Here is a 21,366-nt window from a genome sequence, read left to right on the forward strand (position 1 = left end):
CCGAGTTGCTGTGCCTATCTTAGAGCTTGCTCTCCCAGCCTCCTTGTTTGTCTAAGTGGAGCCTGAAGTCTCACTGGAAACTTGATTCTGGCCAGCTGTTGAAAAGCCCTCTGCGTAAATAAATCCTTAACCTGGGGATGACGTTCCAGAGTGGAAGAATTTTTAAAAATGTCTTTTATTTTGTAATACCTTCCTCTTGCATTTTCATTAATTTTTTTTTCTTTATTCTCGAGGATTTTGTACATGTATACAGTGTGTCCCTATTTCTCCTCTCCAACTCTCCTCGTATTTCCAGCATGTACTCCTCCCGTCTTCAAGTCATATGTATATGTGTGTACACATAGGCATACACACACAGTCCAGCTAGTGCCGCCCCATATGTGCATGGGTGTGGAGCCGACCACTGGCGCATGGGAATCCTGTCAGGGTCCACATTCTCAGAAAGAACGCTTTTCTTCCAGCAACCTCCTGCTGCCAGTAGCTTCTCAGTAAGGGGTGGGGCCTGGAAATCGTCTACCACATCTATACTGGACGTTTGGCTCTCTCAGTCTCGTATTAGGTGTTGTGCAGGTAGCCACAGCTGCTTTGAGTTCACGAATGTGGTGGTCACCTATGTCCAGAGGACAGAATTTTACAGCACTTCTCCACATCCTCTAGCTCTTACGTTCGGTTTGCGTCCTATCCCGTGGTATTCTCTGAGCCTCTGGCTGGAATAGGATAGGGTTTATATAGATGCCCCATCCAGGACTGAGTACTCAGTCTCTTATTCTTAGTGCTTTGACCAGTTATGTTCCTCCGTGTTGATTGCTGACCACTGAAAAAAGAAGCTTCTCTAACCAAGGCTGGGAACAGCCCAGGTCTGTGGATATAAACTTAATGTATTTAGAAGACACTTTGAAAACCCTGAGCATTTAGCAAAATAACAATAGCAGGCTGTACCTTAGGCTTTATGATTTCCACAGTCATGGGCTTTTGTATCAGGCGTGACATCCCTCCTGTGGAGCAGGCCTCATAACCAACCAGAAGGTGGTTGGTCTACCCCCACAGCGGTCATCCCACCTGTACACATCTTGGGCACATCTTGCCTGGAAGGCTGCAACTGGAACAAACAGGGTCCAACTCTGGATAAGACAATTGGTATATTTTCTCCCCCAACAGCTTGTATAGCACCTTCCTGCGCTAGGACTGCTAGCCGGCGGGGGGGGGGGGGGGGGAGAACGTTTACTGTTGGTTCAAGACTGGTTTCTCTATGTCCTGCAGTCAAAGCATGTGGTGTCTTCAGCAATAGAGTCTTACCATGAAGTTATGGTGGGTAATCAAAGGCGATGCCAATAGTCTGTATTGTTTTGGAATCTATGGGGCCTCCCTGACCAATGAATAACTTAGCTCAAAAGGAGAGATGCAGATGACTGGAAAACACTTTTTTTTTAAAAACACTTTTAAAAGTGTTCTGCATCCTCAGCCATCAAGGAAAGGCAGATTAAAACTGCTTTGAGTTTCCGTCTGTCTTAGGATCACTACTGATGTCATAGAACAACATGACTAGAAGCAGGTTGGGGAGAAAAGGATTTATTTTGCTTAAGCTTCTCTGTCATAGTTCATTATGGAAGGCAGTCAGGCCAGGGCAGAAACCTGGGGGCCAGAACTGAAGCAAAGCCCGTGAAAGAGCGCTGCTTACTGGTTTGCTCATCATGGCTTGCTCACCTTGCTTTTTTACAGCTCAGGGATGACACCGTCTACCGTGGGCTGGGCCTTCCACATCAACCACTAACTGAGAAAATGCTACAGGCTTGCCTACAACTCAGTATTTCTTTTTCTCAGTTGAGGTTCCCTCCTCTCAGATAGTGCTAGCTTGTGTCAAGTTGACATAAGAATTATCTGGTACACCTTCTCACCCCAGTCAGAATGGACATCATCAGTGGTAGAAATGCCAACAAATACCAAAGTGGCTGTAGCAAAAGGGGAGCTTTTACATACTGTTGGTGAGAATGAAAACCAGTTCAACTATTGTGGAAATCAGTCTGGAGTTTCTCAAGAAACCAGAGACAACTGCCAAATGACCCAGTAATACCACTTCTGGGCATATGGCCAGTGGATTTACTGTCCTACTACAGAGACACTTACACATACATGCTCATTGCTGTGGTAGTCACAACAGCTGGGAGATGGAATCAACCTAGATATCCATCAACAAATGAATTAAAAAAAATATGGGGTTTATACACGATGGAATCCTATTACTCACTACGACAAAGGAGAAAATCAGGAAGATTTCAGGTAAATGGATATAACTGGAAAAAAACCCATACTGAATGACGTAAATCAGGCCAAGAATGACCAACACCTTGCCTTCTCTATTATATGCAGCTCCTGCCTTCTAATCTTGTGATTTGTGTATAATTTGGAGCACAAATGGAAGGCAGGAAATCAGAAAGGTGTTTTTTTGGGCTTGGGCACATTAAGGGAAGGGGATAATAGGTTATAGGCAAAACAGAATCAGAGAGGAGGGATCCTGGGGGTGGAAGGGCTTAAGTAGGGAGGGCACAGGTACATGGGAGAAGCCAGGGGGTGAAGGAGTACATGAAAACTTACATGGCATCCTGTTATCTCCTAAGTAAAAAATAATTGGAGGGATAGTAGAATACATGGAAAAAGAGGAGGAGGAGGGATATCAGGGGTTAAAGGATTAAGCACGAATGGGGGAGGGAACCATAGGGGGGAGGAAAAGGAAGTGGTAGGCTAAATTAAAGCTAAGGATGTATAAGAAAGCCCGTGGAAACCCACCAGTTAGTAAGCCAGTTTCAAAATACAGCTTAAAAAAAAGTTAGAAAGGGATTACCTTGCATGGTGGACAGTGCTACTCCCAGTACACACGGGTTATTAAATGAAAATCTCAGTGCAAGGGGAAATGGCAGAGTTTTGAATGATGCCTTTGTCTTGTTGGAAATAAACGTTAAAGGGCTCTGGAGATGGGTTAGCATGGACCATGCTTGCTGTGCAGACATGAAGACTTGAAGGTGTTCGTCTTCAGAACCCGAATAAAAAGTCTGGTGAGGTGGGCTGTACCCATAGTCTCAGTTCTGGGATGAGGGAGGGGTGAGTGGAGGCAGACAGATTCCCAGACCTCACTAACCGGTCAGTCTAGCTAATGGGTGAGTTCTGGGCTCGGTGAGAGGTCCCATCTAAAAGAACGAAGTGGAGAATAATTGAAGAGGATACACACGACGCTGACCTCTGGCCTCCCCAGATGCACATACGTGCACCACACAGCAGATGCGTACAAACACACATAAAACAGGCAGTGGGTTTGGGCTTGAATGGAAGAGTGACATGTCTTGTCTGGCCCTCGCATTCTCACAGGGGTTATGCTCTTTGCTCTTCTCTCAGGCCACTGAGCTTGCTAACAGTCATGTGAGGGGCTGCTGTATGCTTACCTTCTGGAAAACCTGTGCTTGGATATACCCGAGCAGAAATCGTCAGGCTGCTGTCACTGAGTGCTTCTTTAGGGCTTAAAAAGGGTTATAGCAAATGGGAAAATTACACTGATCGTGGAAACCTTACTATTAAAATGTTAAAAAAAAATCCCAAGGTGGCATTTATTATAATGTTGGTTTCAGTTCATGTTATGCCTTCCTTTTGAGGCCCCCTGGCATCAGGACTCTAGGTCATGTGGGACAGAAAACCCAGGCTGAACCAGCTCTGTTGAGAGAGCAGCGCTGTAGTGTACATGGAAAGCCGGCTTCAAAGCAGATTTAAGACTGGATCTCATTCCCTCTGGCCTCGTCCTCTCTCTCCTCAGCTTCTCTTCTGTCGGGTGGTAAGACAGCTTATACCATCCGGGTCTCAGGGTACCTACTAGTTGGCACTGATTGGCCATGCCTGCCTTTTCTCTGCCCTGCTTTTGGTTGGCCAGAGGATTGTTGTGTATTGACCAGCTCATGCCTAATCCTGCGTGTCCACTCTTTGACCTGGAGGTGTGGCCCTATGTGGAGGACTGAGAAGCCAAAAGGAGGTTTGGGGTGGATGCTGGCCTGCCTCAAAGCAGCGTGTGTCCTATCGGAGTCTCGCTTCAGAAAGAGTTTGTTGGCCTTTGTCTGGATTCCTGTGAAGTAGGAATGTGTGAGTTGTGTTCAGTGATACCTTCCAGAAAGTGAAAGAGGAACAGAGAGGTTTGAAGTAAAGGGGAGATAAAGCCCCCTCCCCTTGTTTGTAGTTGGCGCTCTTTGGTGGGAGTGGAAGGCACTGGTGTGTGCAGTGGTGGTTCAAGGTGGCTTCCAGGGGGGTTAGCGGCAAGGTAGCCTTTTCCCCTCTGCAGCAGGTAGGGGCTCACTGTGCTCTGAGACCTTTCTGAGCTGATCCATAGTGTGTGACTTCCCCCTCCCAAAACAAAACAAAACAAAACAAAACAAAAACATCTTGCCATGGAAGCTGCAGTGAGTCACACAGCATACCCTTTTGCCCAAACAGCTTTACTTGCAAATGTTCATTGCCATGAGTCATTGGTCTGATTTGAGGCCTTTGGCTTTTGTACGCCATCAATACTGGATCCTCACCAAGACTCCTTTTGGATATCCTGTTGTTGTCCTGAGTCATGGTGATCCCGCAGCTTTGGTTCTGCAGGATCGGCCCCTTCCTTTGCTCTAGCAACTCATAGATGGGGTAGATGTTGGGGTGGGCAAGCTCAAAGCTTTGGGTCTGGGACTGGGCGGCAGCTGAATTAGTCAGCCCACCAGCTCTCCCAATCCCACTCTCCCACACTGCCCAGGCAAGGTGCAGGGCCAGCTGTCCTGCATGCTTCAGCTGGTGAGGGGTAGGGCCACCTTAGCTTAGCTGTCAGGCATCAACATGGCCCTCAGACAGCCCATACCACTGGACATCTGGATGGCCTTTGGTGGTAACATGGGCCACAGCCATCGACACAGACTCCTGCAGCATGGGCCCAGACGTCACTATGGCCTCCAGAAAGGCTACTCACATTAGGCTGTTCCTTACCACCATTGCATCTCCAGTTCCACCTCTTGATAGTGCACAAACAGCTCCACTTCTCTTTCCCTTTCATCTCTCTGCCACATACTTGCTCATAGTAGTGGCACCCACCTCGCCACCCTATATGGTGGTAGGCCTCTTGTCTCAAGTGTATTGGTGTTTTGCCTGTATTTATATCTACGTGAGGGTATCAGATTCCCCTGGAACTAGAGTTACAGACAGTTGTGAGCTGCCTTGTGGGTGGATGCTGGGAATTGAATCCAGGTCCTCTGGAGGAACAGCTAGTGCTCTTAACCACTGAGCCATCTCTCTAGCTCCTAGGTTCTGGACTGAGTGCAGACATACTTAAGGTTGAGAAACAGCCACTGTTTCAGAATGAGTCCAGAGAGAGTGTAGCTGTCTGCATGGAGCAGTACACATCCCTGAAGTGGAGGCGGCAGGGTGTGAGTCTTGAGGCAAGTCTGGGATACACAGCCAAGGCGTCTTCAAAAACCCCAGATAACGAATGAGGAAACAGCCCACCACCCCCAAACTGATGTCTGTAGGAAGACGGTCTCTTTATTCCTCAAGGGAAAGTGAGCCCTTTGTTCCACTCAGGTGAGAGTGGATGAGGCCCACCCATGCCTGGGAGGAGAGTTGGCTTTCAGATGTTAAGTCTGTTCAGAAACACCCAGGTTAATTTGTGGCCATGTGTCTTGGGTGTCCATAGCCCATCATTTTACACATAATGTTCCCTGTTATATCCTTGGTATCATTTTGGGGTTCCTGATTCTTTTCTGAGTTTGTGTAGTTGAGAAGGCTGGTGTTAAAGCATCACAGGCCACAGAGGTTTTGAGGTTGGTGTTGTTTTACTGAGTCTCCCTTGGGTAAATAAATAAGGCCTTAATTTTAGCCTAGCAGGCTAATTTTTTTTCAACATAAACCATTAGGAAGAAAGAAATTGAGTTAATAGGTGTTGGAGATGAGCCATCAGAATACAGAGGTGAGGTCAGAGCCTCCAGATTCTCCTCCCAGCGTCATTTTGCTTTAGGGTTGATAACAAGTGGCTATGCCACATTCCATATGCACACAGAAGTTTGTAGATCAGATTTTGCACTTTGCAGAGTTCATGATACCCGAAAAAGGCAGACCAGTGATTCCTCAGCCTGAAGCTACCTGGTTATGGCCATTTTTGAGGGTATATGGTAGCTTTCCCAAGTCCTCAGCATCAGGGGCAGATGCTTCTTCAGCCCAGGTCCATGTCACAGTGAGCAGAGCAGGGAGCCCCACTGATGATCAAAGCCAAGCGTACCCCCAAACAGCAGTGAATCAGCTAGTGGGAAATGCTGGGTTGGCTTCCTGAGAAAGGTGTGTGGATCTGTGTGGACTGACTTAGACCCTCCTCCCGAGGGCTTGCGGGAAGGGTGGCCTCCCTTGGGAGTTGGTCTTGGATGGCTTGTGGTATTTGGAGCCATTGCTGAGCTTGAACTTCCCCATCGGGTACTGAGCTGGAGCTGGCACAGAGGAGGAACCCTTTAGAACAGAATGGAAATGTTATCTCCCTTTTGGGTAGGGAAGGTGACAGAGTTTTGTTGGGAAGGAGGTGGGGCCAACAGTGTCGATATGGTTAGCACTTCCGTTTCTGAACAGAGTCCAGTCTGCTTCCAGTCGCTGGTGAGACTGAAACGGATGGGAGAACACAGCAAATCCCTAAGGGGAGTTGGCTAGGAGTTAAGTAGTGGTAAGTACTATTAAGACTGTTAGTGTCATTATGTAAGCACCCTTTAGTGTTTCCTTTTTCTTCCGATAAACTAAACGGCTGAAAGTCAGCCCTATTGTACCTTAGAGCAGTGGTTCTCAACCTGTGGGTCGCAACTCCTTTGGTGGGGCTGTCTCAGACATCCTGTATACTGTCTGAGATTTATATTATGATTCATAACCTTCAATTAGCAAAATTACAGTAATGAAGTAGCAGTGAAAATTTTATGGTCACCACAGCGTGAGGGACTGTGTTAAAGGATTGCAGCATTAGGAGGTTTTAGAACCACTGCCTTAGATGGGTATCTTTCAGAATCTTCCCTTGGGCCTGGGTGCCTTGATGGAGGAAGCTGACGATGGAGTAGGCTCCTCCTACCTCCACCTGCTTTGAGTTAGGTCTTAGGTAGTCAGGCTAACTTTCAACTTGTGTAGCCAAGGCTAGCCTTGAAATCCTGCTCCACCTGCCTTCTGCGTCCCGAGTGTAGGGCTTACAAGTTTTACACCACTGTGCCTGGCTGGAGCAGCCTTTCTCATGGCATTCCCACAGCTTTGAGTACCTTGAGGAAATTGCAATCCAACTGTAAGGAAGGCTGCTGCTGAGCCACCCAGCTCTGGTTCAGGAAGTCTCCCTCCAGCCAAGACCATTCTGGGCAATGTGCGTCATGTTTGGAAGACTCCACCCTAGCAAGACAGTACTGGATGGACTCTGCTGCTGCCGCCCACCTTGCAGCTGTTCTCTTTCAGGCTAGGTGCCCTCCCAGCCATTCAGCCAGAAGTCTACAATTCCCGTGATGTGAAGCTTGTGATTAGAGTCTGAGGTCCGCGATCAGTAATATGTAAGGACCGATCGGTGGGGTTATAATCTGTGCACAAGCATGCCATGATTTTCTTCTGGCTGTATAAGCAGGCCGTTTTCCACTGCTTTGGGGGCTAGTCTGGGAGTTTTTCTCCTGTATGCCCTCATCACATAACAACCACAGGCTCAATAAAGGCTTTTCTCAAATGGTCTTTTATTGCCTATCTGCAATGTATGTCATGGCTAGAGTGGACTGGGTTAGTTCACCTACCTACTCAGAGGCAGCAAGAAGGCAGTTGTGGGGTACCAGGGGGTGGCCTGGGGCAGACAGTGTAGAAAGCCTTGGCTTTCTGCAGGTGAGATGCTAATGGAAGATTGAAAACCCTGCTTTCCCTGAGAGCTGTCCAGAGTTAAAAGCTGATACTCAGGAGTGGTTACATCAGCTGCTGGACACTAGACTGCTGCCAATCAAAGCTCAGAGCACCTGTGTCTCTAAGTCTGGGCTTTGAATGCCTGGACCCATTAACCTCTAATTCTGGGGAGCTAGATCTATAAGCCAGTGGGTTTGCAAGCCCCACCAATAAACCTCTGGTACTTAGGATGTCATTTGTGACAGGGTGGCTAGTTGAGTCCCTTTGGTTAAATATCTTGCCACCAGGCTTTACAGCTGCATCAATCCTCATCTTAAATTCGTAATCCAGGTAGACTCACACCTGTGCCTGTGAGTGTACCTGTAAGGACAGCTGGGAGGAGAAATTACTCTGTGATAAGGCTTCAGGTTTTGCTACTGGATTCTTATCTGCGATGGTCTTTCCTCTGTCTGTGGTGTTGCATGACTTCTTGGGAGGAGGAGGCATGAACAGTTGCTCACCTGCTCAGCCCAAATAGGACCCCAGCAATAGACCAAAGGTATGATTTCATGTAAGTCGATGTTGGGGACCAGTGAGCTTATTAGTGTTACTTATAGAGACTTGGGTGACTTCGAGGCAGATTGTCTTAGTTAGGGTGTTCCATTACTGTTAAGAGACACCATGATCACAGCAAGTCTTATAAAGGAAAACATTTAATTGGGGCTGGCTTACAGTTTCAGAGGTTTAGTCCATTATCATACTGGCGGGAAGCATGGCGGCGTGCAGGCAGATACGGTGCTGGAGGAGTCCAGAGTTCTACATCTTGATCCGCAGGCAGCAGAAGGAAACTGTGTGGCACACTGGGTAAACCTTGAGAATAGGAGACTCAAAGCCCTCCCTGACAGTGACACACTTCCTCTAACAAGACCACAGCTACTCCCAACAAGGCCACACCTCCTAACAGTGCCGCTCCCTGTGGGCCAAGCATGCAAACGCATGTGTCTGTGCGAGCTCTACCTGTTCAAACCACTACAGGGCTGCGCCATGGAAGAGCCCATTCCACCATGGGTGTCTGGTGTTCCCCGCAGCTGATGGGCATCAACACCACGGAAGTGTCTCTCTCCTACCTCCAGCAATTGTTCACAGCTTGTGTAAATTTGGGAAGGAGCCCCAGGATCTTTTTAACTCTCCTGTGGCTGTGACTTTCCTGAGTCTTCCTCCTTAAGAAATGCTTCAATCTAGAGAAAACAGGCTTCATATCCAAAAGGCCTGGAAGAGCAGGCATTAGGTTGATTTGTGCCAGAGCCACGGTGCTTAAATTTGCTGTGTAAGTGACACGACAGTTTGGTGACTCCTATTTTTGGTAGTTCGTAGTCAGGAAGCCAAGAGCATGTTGCTATTTCTAAGACATTTTTAGAGGACCTAAAAGTGAGGTTCTGTTTTGATGCTTGAGAACTTGGAAGTTTCTCTTGGTAAGAGGCAGAAAGACCTGCAGGTGTCTTTGACAAGCAGTCTCAGGGGAACAGCTTGCCATCTGCAGGAGAACTCTTCACTGCCCCACTTAGAGGCTTTTGGATTGGTTGCTTTTTCATAGAGAGCATCCACTTTTCTTCAGAGGAGGCTGGCAGAGAACACAAAGCAATTGGGAACAGATCACAGAGGGACGGACTCTCAGGATGCTCACAGAGAGTGTCGGCGGTCACGTGAAGAGGCCTTTCCTTGGGTGGCATGTGTTTTCTGGACACCCCCTGGGAAGTATTACAGTCTCTATGCAGGGAGTCATATCCTAGGGGCTTGTGTTAGCTCTTTTCCTGTGGTCCACAGTGTCCCTCTACTGTGTCATAGGTAGCAGTGCGTACTGTAACCGTCACCATGGAAACAATACTGACTCGTTTTCACGGGTCCTAATCTTAGGAGAGGGGTTGGGGAACATGCGATTTCTGTATTTGTTATTATCAACTCAGAATGACTTCTGCCAACAACCTCCTGTAAGCAGGCTTGTCGTGTAAGGGCAGCACTCAGACAGCCATCATCCCTCACCTTCAAGGAAGATGGCTCTTATCCCCTTGTGTTTATGAGGAAACCGAGGAAACCTCACTTAAGTAGACCTTGGCTGGACTTTAACCCAGATCCTATAGGGTGGTACTTGCACCTATAGACAGGCTGTCCTGATCTAGTTCTCAGAGGATGCTCTGATCTTTTGTTCCTGGCCATTGTTGTGCATTTTAGAACTGCTGCATGTGAATATCATTGCTGTCAGTTATTGAGTTGTTGGTGCTCAGGTGGCTTTGCCTTGGGGAAGATAGGATTAGGAAGTTGGTAATTCAGTCCTGTGGCTGCTTGCCCCGTCCAGTATATATGTATGTATCTGAGTGGTATGTGTGTGTGTGTGTGTGTGTGTGTGTGTGTGTGTGCATGTGTTTGCATGAGTGTCTGTTGTGTGTTCTTCCTTGATTGCTCTCTAGTTTATGAGGCAGGGTTTCTGGCTGAACTGGGAGCTTACCTATCTGGCTAATTTAGCTAGCCATCTTGCTCCAGGAATCCCCTGTCTCTGTTGCCCGAGTGCCAAAATCACAGAAGGACCATTATATATCTATGTCTAGCATTTTTTTTTCCCTTGGGGCTGAGGGTGAGTGCTGGGGATTCAAACTCCAGTCTTCCTGCTCGCATGACAAGTTCTTTGCCCTGAATTATCTCTCCAGCCCTCAGCTTCTTGGAACCAAGTGTTCTGGGTACAGCTGCAGCATCCTGGCTGGAGGCGACAGCAGACGTTGTCTGAAGAGGTCAGGAAGTGAACGTAATTTGGCACAAACTGCTCCATCTATGTGGAGGCTTGGCCTCATCATTCTGTCCCCCAGGCATGGCCTCATGAATATGCTTCTCCTCCTGTAGGTTGGGAAAGAGGTTGAAGAAGACCCGCAAGTATGACATCATCACCACTCCTGCTGAGCGTGTGGAAATGGCCCCCCTGAATGAAGAGGATGACGAGGATGAAGATGCCACAGTATTTGACATCAAATACAGGTATGGGTGGGGACAGAGACATCCTCCTGGGCTGAGCGGTAGTATGCTTCAGCCATGGGGTCTTTGTGCTCTTGGTTGCTTATTCTGATCATGGTAGCACCTGTTCCCATTATTACCTTGTTAGCAATACTTGGGAATCTGGAAGAGCAGGGGCTGGTAGGGAAATGCTTATTTGGGGGGAGGGAGAAAAAGAAAATGTCTGCATTATTTTGGTTGCTTTCTGCAATATTAGCTTTAGAAACAGTTTGTTAATGAATCACATTTAAATTTTACTTACTTTTTTTTGGGGGTGTGTGTGTGTGTGTGTGTGTCTGTGAAAAGTCTCTAGATGTAGCCCTGGCTGTCCTGAAACTTGCTTTATAGACCAGGATGGTCTCAGACACAGAGATCTTCCTGCCTCTGCCTCCTGAGTGATGGGAATAAAGGCGTGTGCTGACACACCTGGCACACTTAAGTACGAAGAGCAAGAACTACACGTTGACACTGGTTGATTCTAGGTGACCTGTATCTTGTCAGGTAAAGAATGAAATCAACGAGCAATATTCAGTTATACCACAAAATACATCCATAGCATTATTAGTGATTGTATTGGTTTTATTGTTAAGCCATTGTTCACCGCACATTCAGTGTATAGGAACAAAATATAGGGTGAAGAAAATCATGTCATTTTGAAAGGTATTCCCATTTCCAATTAAATGTGTATAGATGTGTATGTGCGTGTATATGTGTGTATATATATATATATATATATATATATATATATATATATGCATACACGTGTCAAGAGTACATATGTGTGGAGGACAATTTTGTACAGTTTGTTCTTTCCTCATTAACTTACATGAATTTTATGGGTCAAACTCAGGTCATCGGGCTTGCCTAACAAGCCTCTCTACCTCTCTCTACAGAATCTCTTGCCAGTCCTTGCTTTAATTTAGTTATCTGTGTGAGACAGGCTCTCATAACCTGGCCTGGCCTGGAACTTCGTGCGTAGAACTTCCGGCAGTTCTCCTGCCTCAGTCTCCTGAGTGTTGAAATTACACACACGCACCACCACACGGTGCCTCCACAGTTTCGGTATCATTCACAATAATAAGAGTCTTTGTTCTCCTGCAGGCCTGTGCCATGATGTGCAACATGGAGCCTTAATAGAGTAGATCAGTGGTACTCTTACTGTGTGTATGCATGTATGTATATATACATGTGTGTGTGTGTGTGTGTGTGTGTGTGTGTGTGTGTGTATGTATGTGTGCCTTCACACAGGCACATGCCACTGTGTGTATTTGGAGTCAGAGCACGATTTTCTGGGGTTGATTCCTTCTTTCTACCATGTGGATTCTGGGAATCAATCTCAATTTGTCAGGCTTGGTAGCAAGTGCCTGTACCCACTGAGCCATCTTGCCAGCAGCCCCTGTACTATTACGATCCAGAGCGGCTACTAGAATTTTGTTCATACTGGATGTGGCTGTTACCGTTGATCGTTAACTTGGCAGGGCATAGCACCACCTAGGAGAGAAACCTCTTGGCCAGTCTGTGAGGGAGTTTCTAGGTCTTATAAGAGAAGACCCACCTTAAATGTGGCCAGCATCATGGGCCGGGGTACTGGACTGGATAGAAAGGAGAAAGTGAGCAGAGCAGCAGCATTCATCTGTGCTTTCCGACCGTGAGCCCCGTGGCCCCGCTGCTGTGCTGTCTCTGCCGCAAGGAACTACTGCACATGGAATCAAAGCAACCATCTCTTCCTTAAGGTGCCATCTCAGGTAGGGCTTCTATTGCTGTGATAAAACACTGACCAAAAACAACCCTGGGGGAGGAAAGGGTTCATTTCCTTTCACAGCATATAGAAGCAGTTAGGGAAGTCAGGGCAGGAACTAAAGCAGACACCATGGCAGGCTCTTGCCTCATGACTTGCTCCTTATGGCTTGCCTAGCCCACTTTCTTGGAGCACACATGACCAGCAAGCCTGGCCAGAGGCGGCACTTCCTGTAATGACCTGGGTCTTCCCATATCAATCATTATCCAAGAGACTGCCCGAAGGCCCCAGTCTGGTGTGGGCATTTCCTCAGTTGAGTGTCTCTCGTCCCAGATGACTCGAGCTTTTCGTCAAGGTGACATAAAACTAGCCAGCAAACTTACTTTTGCTAAGAAGTTTCTCATTATCACGACAAAGAGAGAGTAGCTAATAAACTGGGTGACTGACCTGCTTGTGTGAGAGTCATGATAGAATGCTGTGTTTTTATTCTGTTTTCACATGCTAGTAAATAAGAAAAGTCCCTACCCTGGATATGGAAGCCCATGCCTGTAGTTCCAACACTCAGGAGGCTGAAGCACGGTAGGGGTTTTTAGAAATTCTATCTAGAGCACAGATGGGAAAGGGGTCGTTCTCTGAAGGCCTGGGCACTGATATAACCTGAAAGACTTCCAAACTTGTCTCAGTGCTTCAGACTGGAATGAGCTTCCTTTTTGGGCTGATTATCAGTCCTGGATTGGCCCAGCTGCTAGCTCTGAAACTCAGCAAGCACTGAAAGCAAAGGATGAAAGGGAACCGCATTGTAGGTATTCGAGTAGTAGAAATACTTTTTTTTTTTGAAAGTTCCCCTCTGTGGCCTGATGCAAGAGTAAGAATAAAGGATGAGAGAATCCAGGTACCCACATACTGGCGTTTCAGAGGCATTCCCCATCTGGCATAGGGGTGACATGGAGCCCCTTTGTATCTGGTGGCGTCTGATTAGGGTCTGGGTTTGTTCCCTCCCGTCCCTTGGTGTCCTTCATTTCTCCTCTTCAATAGGCAGAAACTTAGGATCCTGCAAATCCACTTGGTATCAATCCTGTACTCTATGTTATCGGCCATAGTGAGCCTTAGTCCTATGGGCTCGGTCTTCATGCTGAGTATCAGCTTTTGGACAGCCCGATTCTCTTTGTAGTCACTTTGGGGACAGCCTTAAATGAGGTTTCTGTATGAACTGTGGTCAATTCATTTGTGACTATCTCTGATAGCCTTATTTTATTTAAAAGTTACTTGTGTGTGTGCATACACATGCATGCCTATGCATGCTGTAGCATGTATGTGGAGATGGTACGGCAACTTGCAGGAGTCAGTTCTCTCATTCTACTATGTGGCTCGGTTTGGTCTGAGTGAGAATGGCTCTTCATAGGCTCCTATGTGTGAATACGTGGTCCCCAGTTGGTGAAACTGTTGGGGAAGGATGAGGAGGTGTGGCCTTGCTGGAGGAGGTGTGTCTCTGGGGGTCAGCCGTGAGGCTTCAGAAGTCCACACCAGGCTCCGTCGGCTCTCCTCCTGCCTCTGTCTATGGATCAGAAGCAACAGAAGCAGCCTTGCTGTCTTACTTCTGGTCGTAAAGGGTACGCATTCAGTATCTGACTACTGGCTGGAGTATGCTGTTCAGTTTTGCTGCCTGGAGTTTTCCTAGAGCCCTGTGTGGTACCTTTGAATTTGATTTCTTTCCCTAGCTCTGTTGAGCAGGTCGTACCTTCTCCTTTAACCTATTAAGGTGGTAAGTCTGTATTTATTAAATTTCTAATACACAATCATTTCAGGATTCTGGTGGTGAGAGAGCCTGGTCACGTGTTACCTTTTCACATGCACTGTATTGTACAGGCTCTCTCTCTCTGGAGTGGTGACTGCTTTGTTGTTTTTCTGTTTAGTCATTAGTCTGTCAGGCTCTGGTAAGCGTTAACGCTGGCCTCATGAAATGACTAGGGCATGTTTCCTTGTTTTCCTTCTCTGGACTAGTTTGAATCAGATTGGAATTACTTGTTTTCTAAGTGTTTAGTAGAGCATACCAGAAACTGGCTGGATTCGAGGCAGTCTGCGTGCAGTTTTTAGGATCAGTGACATTCATTTCCTTGAGCAGTTCCAAGAATATTCAGGTTTTATTTCTTCCTGGGTCAGTTCTGATCATAAGTAGTTTTGGAGCATTTTTGTCCATTTCCTTAATAGTTTCCAAACCTGTGGTTCTATAGTTGTTCCCAACATTCTTCTTTAATCTTGTGTTTGCAATATGAATAGCTATGGCCTTTCTTTCTTGAAAGACAGAGTCTCTGTGTAGCTCTGGTTTACCTGTAATTTGCTATGTAGACCAGGCTGACCTTGAGCTCACAGAGATCCACCTGCCTCTGCCTCCCAAATACTGGGATTAAATGTGCGTGCTTTTTTTTGTATTCTTCTTTAATATTATTTTTTTCCTTCCCCTCTCCCTTGCCCAGTCTTGCAGGAAGTTTCACTTTATCACTCTGCATGTAGCATCAGCCTTGGGCTTCTTTTGACACCCGCTGTGGTGATCTGTTCTCAACTGGTGTCTCTGTCCCAATCCTCAGCTTTCTTTGAGTGTATTTTCTTTCTGCCGCTTTTTCCACTAAATATATAGCCTCTTCAGGCACTGTCAGCCCTCCCAGCTGGAATCAGCATTTGTTCTGTGGCAGCCTGTGTCAGAGCTTCCTGCAGACACTCAGGACTGTTGCCAGGTCCTGCCCTGCCTCCCCTCGTGTCCTGAAGAACTGAACTTCAGGGAGCTCCCCACGGAAGCTCCTGCTGTTTGGTTGAAGTGAAATGCGGATGTGAATGAACTTGTAGGCGAGTCGGCCAGATACGAGGCCACTCCAGTCTGGAGAAGACTGACCGCTGGGAGGCTGAGTAGCTTTACCTAATGTACAAGTGTATAGGAACTACAGATGAGAGGCGGGGGTGAGGTTGGGGGGACGAAATGGCTGTCATCTCACTACTTAGCAGAAGTCACTAGAGAGTGTGTGAGAGTACACGTCTGTAGGGTTTACTTTCCCTTTTGAAACAGGCCCATGTTACAAAGGCTGATTTAGGGCACTTTTCCCTTTGGATGGCATATTGTGAACAGCTTTTATGTCAGTAAGTATGAAAGAATGAAGGTGTTTAAGGTCACCTTTCTGCTCCATGTAGTGTTTTTGAGGAGTTGTCTGCCCACTGATAACCTATTCAGAGAGACTTGTTTTTCCTGCCCACCAAATGTTTCTGGTTCTCCCCAGGAAGCACACACATTGAAATCGGATGTGGATGATTCATGGCTGTGGGCTACTTTACGATGGAGTGGAAAGAGAGGAACCTGTGCTTGGCACCAGGGTACTGAGGTGGGGTTGATGCCTCTTACTGTACATGTAACTTTCTAATCATATCTCGTGAGCTGGAGCCTGCGGCCACACTTGCTTCCCCCACATTTCCAAGTCAGGTAGAGGTCACAGGCCAGGGAGGCTTTGGTGGACACTGACCCCAGCCCCAATGCTGGCTATCAAACCTAGGACCTCATGCATGCCAGGCACATACTCTACCGCTGAACTATATCCCCAGCTCAGCAGTCTTGTGTGTTTCATATAGCTGGGATGCTTTGTTTTGGGAAAAATAAATGGAGCACAGAGAGCCTTTCAGTTTTGGAATGGTTCCACATTTCAGGAGGCATTTGGATTTTGCTTGTGTTTTGAGTTTGGTTGGCCTGGTGCAAAACAGTTGCAGTCACTGTTTTGGGCCTCTGCAAATCCCTAGTTTCTCACAGGAGGCTCTTGTGACACCTACTAGGCATTCCCGGAGGACAGGTAGGTACACATGAACTCTTCTGCTCACGTGGCAGGCAGCCTGACAGCTGTGTTGAGTGTGGCCCAAGGTACCCAGCTGGGAAAAGCAACCAAGAAAACGGAGGCTTCCACTGTCCCTTCCAGCTCCGCCTCCTGCTGGCACGGGCTCCCTGTGTGTGGAAACAGTGTGGCTCCTCGAGCAGGCTTGCTTGGCCTGCTTCTGTAGCTAGAGATCCCTGTAGGAATATTAGATGCCAGTGACATCACCATGGCATAGGAGACTGTGCCTCCTGTAATCCTCAGAGCAGTCAGACACTGGAGAGTGGGTATGAAGCGGCAGCAGAGCTGAGCCCCTCATCCATAAGTGCATCTTAATGGAAGGTGTTAAATACCTTTCCAGAGGCAACATCTTTCGGCCGCTTTTTCTTCCTAAGGAGCTTGGGAAGGGCAGGTTCAACGTCTCTATCCACCTCATGTCCTCAGGATTTAGTTCTGCTGTGAAAGGACCTGACGGTGAGGAGCCCCTCATGAGAGCTGCCCCCCGCCCCACTCTGCAGTTCTCCTTGTATATGCATGTGGCTGTTTATCCCTATAGGTATGGGGGTTGGGTGTAAACAGCTCATGGGATGAGGTTTACAGGATCTGCCTTCAGATGATTCTGTGACATTTGTGAGAAGAGGGGTCACCTGCGCAACTGAACTTGAGCTCCCAGGCAGGCAACTGTATCCCGTGTTTTCAGAGTGTATCCCTGTGCCATGCTGTTCCTACCCACCAGCTCTTCCTGGGGTCAGCAGGCTACTGTCTTTGGCTGTCATTCATAGACATTTGTTTTGGAGTAGCTGTGGAGATCGGCCTCGATTCTTAGTTTGGTCTCCAAAACTATCACCAGTCTTTAAACATTATGTGTTTGTTTTTCATATATGATTCTGTAAGGCCCACAGAATCCAGTACTAAGGGAGGAAGCAGCTTTTATGGGTCTATTTCCTCTATTTCCTAAGCGCCTTCAATGTAGCTTGTAGACTTCACTCACGGTAAAAATATTTCTTGTGCCCCTGGTGCTGTCTGCACTGTCTTAGCGCTGGAGTTTGAAGATGAGCATGTTCTTGCATGGATCCTGCCTGTTCCAACACCCAGTCTTAGCAGGAAACAGACCATGGTCCTATGCTTACATAGGCCCAACGCCAGAGGGCCACATTCTCTTTTCTCTCATCAGGTCTACATCACCATAACAAAGCACCCGAGACACCAACTTAAAGGTTTATTTTATTTCACAGAAGCAGAGGTTTCTGTCCGTGGTTGTTTTGTATCGAGGTGAGGCAGCCCTCCTCCACAGGTGTGGTGGAGCCAAGCCTCTTACCACATCAAGAGCCACGGAACAAAAAGGGAGGAGAGACAGCTCATGCTGTGTCCCCAGTGACCCAGAGGCCTTCCATTGGGTCTCACTTCTCAGAGGTTCTGTCACCCCATAGCAGAGTTGACCCCAGCAGAGTTCAGTGGGCTAAAGGGAGACATTATGGACCACAGACTGTGACAATAGCTCACAAACCAAGTATGAATTCTACCTTTGTGTGTGTGTGTGTGTTTGTGTGTGTGTGTGTGTGTGTGTGTGTGTGTGTGTGTGTGTGTGCGTGCACGTACCCTGGTCTCAACTGTGCAGCCCAGGCTTTTCTCAAGACTCCAATCTTCTTGCCTCCACCACCCAACTGCTGGGATTATAGGTCTGCACCAACATGTCCAGCTCTGATTTCTACATTTTAATGTTTGAAAAAGAATGAAAAGGAGAGGAACATTTCAAGACACCTCAAAGATGATTGCAATCCTGATTTCAGTGCCCATAAATAAAGTTTTATCGGAACACAGCCATCCCCAGGCATTCTGTACTGTCTATGGCTGCTTTTTTTTTTTTTTTTTTTTGTCCTGACAACAGGGTTCATAGCTGACAAAGAGACTGCAGGATCTATAAGGTTTAAAATAGTTATGCTTGGATGCTTTGGCCTGAAAACTTGCAGGAAAGACGGATTTGAGGAGAAAAGAGCTTGTGTTCTAAGGGTTGTGGGTTCTGTGTAGAGGGAGGGACCCTGGGGATCCTGTGTGTGAGCCGAAGGACAGAGTTCCATGGGAGAATTCAAAAGCCCCACCGGTTGAAGGGCCGTAGAAAGCAGCGATGACAAGAGCAATGATGAAGAAGACTGCTCACACAGCAGGGATAGGAGAGGGACAGAGAGTGTGACAGCATGGCCCAAGGGGTGGAAACTGCCGGCGAAGAGTCAGGTGGCTTCAGTCCTCTGCCAGAAGTGACGACTCTCCTTCCTTTTCTTTCAGGTAGAACTTTTCCAGCACGTCAACATCCTGTGGGAAGCTGGTCGTCTGCAGCCTGGTGTCTTCTTGGCGTTGCAACCCAAACCAACGTTACAAAACTATGGCTCCACTCTAAGTGTCCAGCATCTGCTTGCAGTGTCACCATCAAACTTTTTCTCAGTCGCCAGATGGAAGTCACCCTGGCCACCCTTGGATGCCTCTTTGAAATGTGCTTTCCGCTCCTTTCTTGAGGGGTTTCTCTACCTTTCTAAGAGACTGGAAACACCGATTTCAAAGATTTTTTTTTTTTTTCCTAGAACAACTGTAGATAATAGTAAAGCTACAATTAGAAGGAGGATCAAGGGTTTTAAAATGCAGGGCTGGGGAGATAGCTTAGCTCGTAATCCAATTACCTTACAAGCAGGGAACATGAGTTTGGTCCCTAGCGTGTGCATTCAAACAAAACACAACTAGAATGGTAGCCCACACCTCTAAGCCCAGCACCGAGAAACAGGTGGATCCCTGGGGTCATCTGCTCAGTCAGCCCAGCCTAATGAGACAGAAATTCTAATGAGGAAAAGTTGGTTGGCTCCAGAGGAACAATGTTCAAGGTTCATTTCTGGCCTCCATACACAAGTATGTTTACACACACACACACACACACACACACACCCATCAAAATCCAAAAGGACCTTCAGATGTACCTGAGAGAATCCTCATATTTTGTCCTCTCAAATCTTTCTAGCTTCATCAGGTCCGGCTTTATTTGGGGGAGAGCTGTATGATATTTCAGAGTGGACATAAAAGTTTCCCACCCTAACGTAACCCCTCTCAAAAGTTCAGCACAAAACTTTTTGTGCTGGCCTTGTGGAGCATGGCCACTCCACAAGGAAATTTCAAATTATCAGGGATTAGATCACATGGGTGAATGTGCGGATGGGTGTGTACACTTGTAATTTCTCTCGGGGGGAATGGAAAGTGCCAGGCAGATGGTCTTTGTATGTGCTGTAAAAGCGTTTCTCTGCCCTGCCTCAGTGCTGTGTTGTCTGTCTTAGGAATATCATGCTAAGAAATCACTGTGCTAATTTAAATGAATGGTAGTTTGGATGAAAAAGAATAAGAAGAAAAAGAAAAAAAAAAGACCCCCATTAGGGACTCTGTTGGAAGTCAGTCCAGGTTAGGTTGGACTGGACTGGACTGGACTGGAAATTCACCTGGGCCCACTGCTGTCCATGAGGGGCACCGAGCCTGGGAGCTGGGTACCCAGGGATGCCCGGAGGAAACAGGCCCTGGACTAACTGCTCAGGTTAATGGAGGCCTCTCAAGTGGCCTTCTCCCATATTGCTGTAGCCAGATGCTTCTGTGCAAATCTAATAGCAGTGCCTTTGGGACCCCGGGGGTATTTTGTGCCTGGAAAGTTGGCTCTTGTTATCATCTCTTTTCCTTTCTGTCTTTGTTTTTGGGTTTTGGGTATTTGTTTAATGCCCTGCTCCATTGCGTTTGCGGAAAACTTCACCTTGGCCAGCTCCACCCCATCCTCAGGCTCTCCAGTTCCTGACTGGGGGGTTGTGGTAGTGCAGCCCTAACTCATCATGAGGTGTGCTGCTCTCCTGGGCTCCCCTTATTTCCCCTTCTTAGTTGACTTCCCTTGTTCCTCAGCCCTGTAGGCAGAGCGATGGGCTGGAAGTAGAGCGGGTAGCTCTCTCCCCCTCGCTGTGTACTCATAGCACAATGCTGACTCTAGGAAGCTGCTGCTTGGCAGCTGTGCAACCTCTCAGCCTTGGAGCTAGGACTGCCACCTCCCCATTCAAAGGGTTCCAGGACTGCATCTGAACCATCTGGAAAAGATGGACTCTCCTGCCTCATGTGTGAAGACCCTGGATCCGGCTACCAGCCACTCATCACTGACTGGCAAGAATGGTGGGACAGTGACCTTCCAAATCTTTGATGAAATTTTGACACCACAGGCACTTAAATAAAGATCATTAAAAAAAAAACAAAGCAAAACAACAACAAACCAACAACCTTTATATTGAGTCATGAATGCATTGGGTTTGGATATTTTCTAATGAAGGAGGTGAGATGACTATGGTTAGGAATGTCAACACAGGTTGTGGATAGGGGTGAGCTGGGGTTTCTGGGGGTGAATGGCTGTGTCCTAGTGATTTAGAAAGGCATATGAATGATGGGGCTGGGGAAACATGCCCCCCCAACACATTATATTTGTTCTTGTTCTAGACACTGTTTCAGGTTGGGAAGTGTTGAGCCCTCATTTGTTTGGAGACTCTTGAGGCATCCAGAGGCTGTAGACCCCACCATTTCAAATCTGCTGTCTTATCCTTGCCTCATACCTGGTTTGGCATAAGATTTCTATGACAGCCAGGTGTGATGGCACATACCTGTCATCCCAGCGCTGGAGAGGCCAGCCTGGAATACAAAGCAAGACTTTGTATTCTCAGCAAATCGAAGAAAGCCACCCCAAAATTTCTATAAATGTGACTTAAATATGCTCAGGATGGATTATTCCCTTAGTGGATAAAAGCCAGGGAGAATGGCTCACTTAAATCCCCTTGAATACCAAGAGCTTGATGGTTGTGGTCTACTTGGCTCTCTCAG

At 47.3% G+C, this 21,366-nt stretch overlaps 1 protein-coding gene across 1 annotated transcript in view; it reads left to right on the forward strand.

Moving 5' to 3' along the window:
- The window catches only part of Fam174b (family with sequence similarity 174 member B), a 40,057-nt gene extending 19,290 nt beyond the window's left edge, over positions 1-20,767 (forward strand). Inside the window, exons 2-3 of the mRNA XM_055623535.1 lie at positions 10,762-10,893; positions 18,775-20,767. Coding sequence (XP_055479510.1) covers positions 10,762-10,893; positions 18,775-18,778 — 136 coding nt within the window. The 3' untranslated portion in view covers positions 18,779-20,767. The remainder of the gene's footprint in view (positions 1-10,761; positions 10,894-18,774) is intronic.
- Positions 20,768-21,366: the final 599 nt, after the last annotated feature.

This window comes from Psammomys obesus, unplaced genomic scaffold (assembly GCF_907164565.1).
Source record: "Psammomys obesus unplaced genomic scaffold, mPsaObe1.curated_primary_1811, whole genome shotgun sequence".
NCBI classification, from domain to species: domain Eukaryota; kingdom Metazoa; phylum Chordata; class Mammalia; order Rodentia; family Muridae; genus Psammomys; species Psammomys obesus.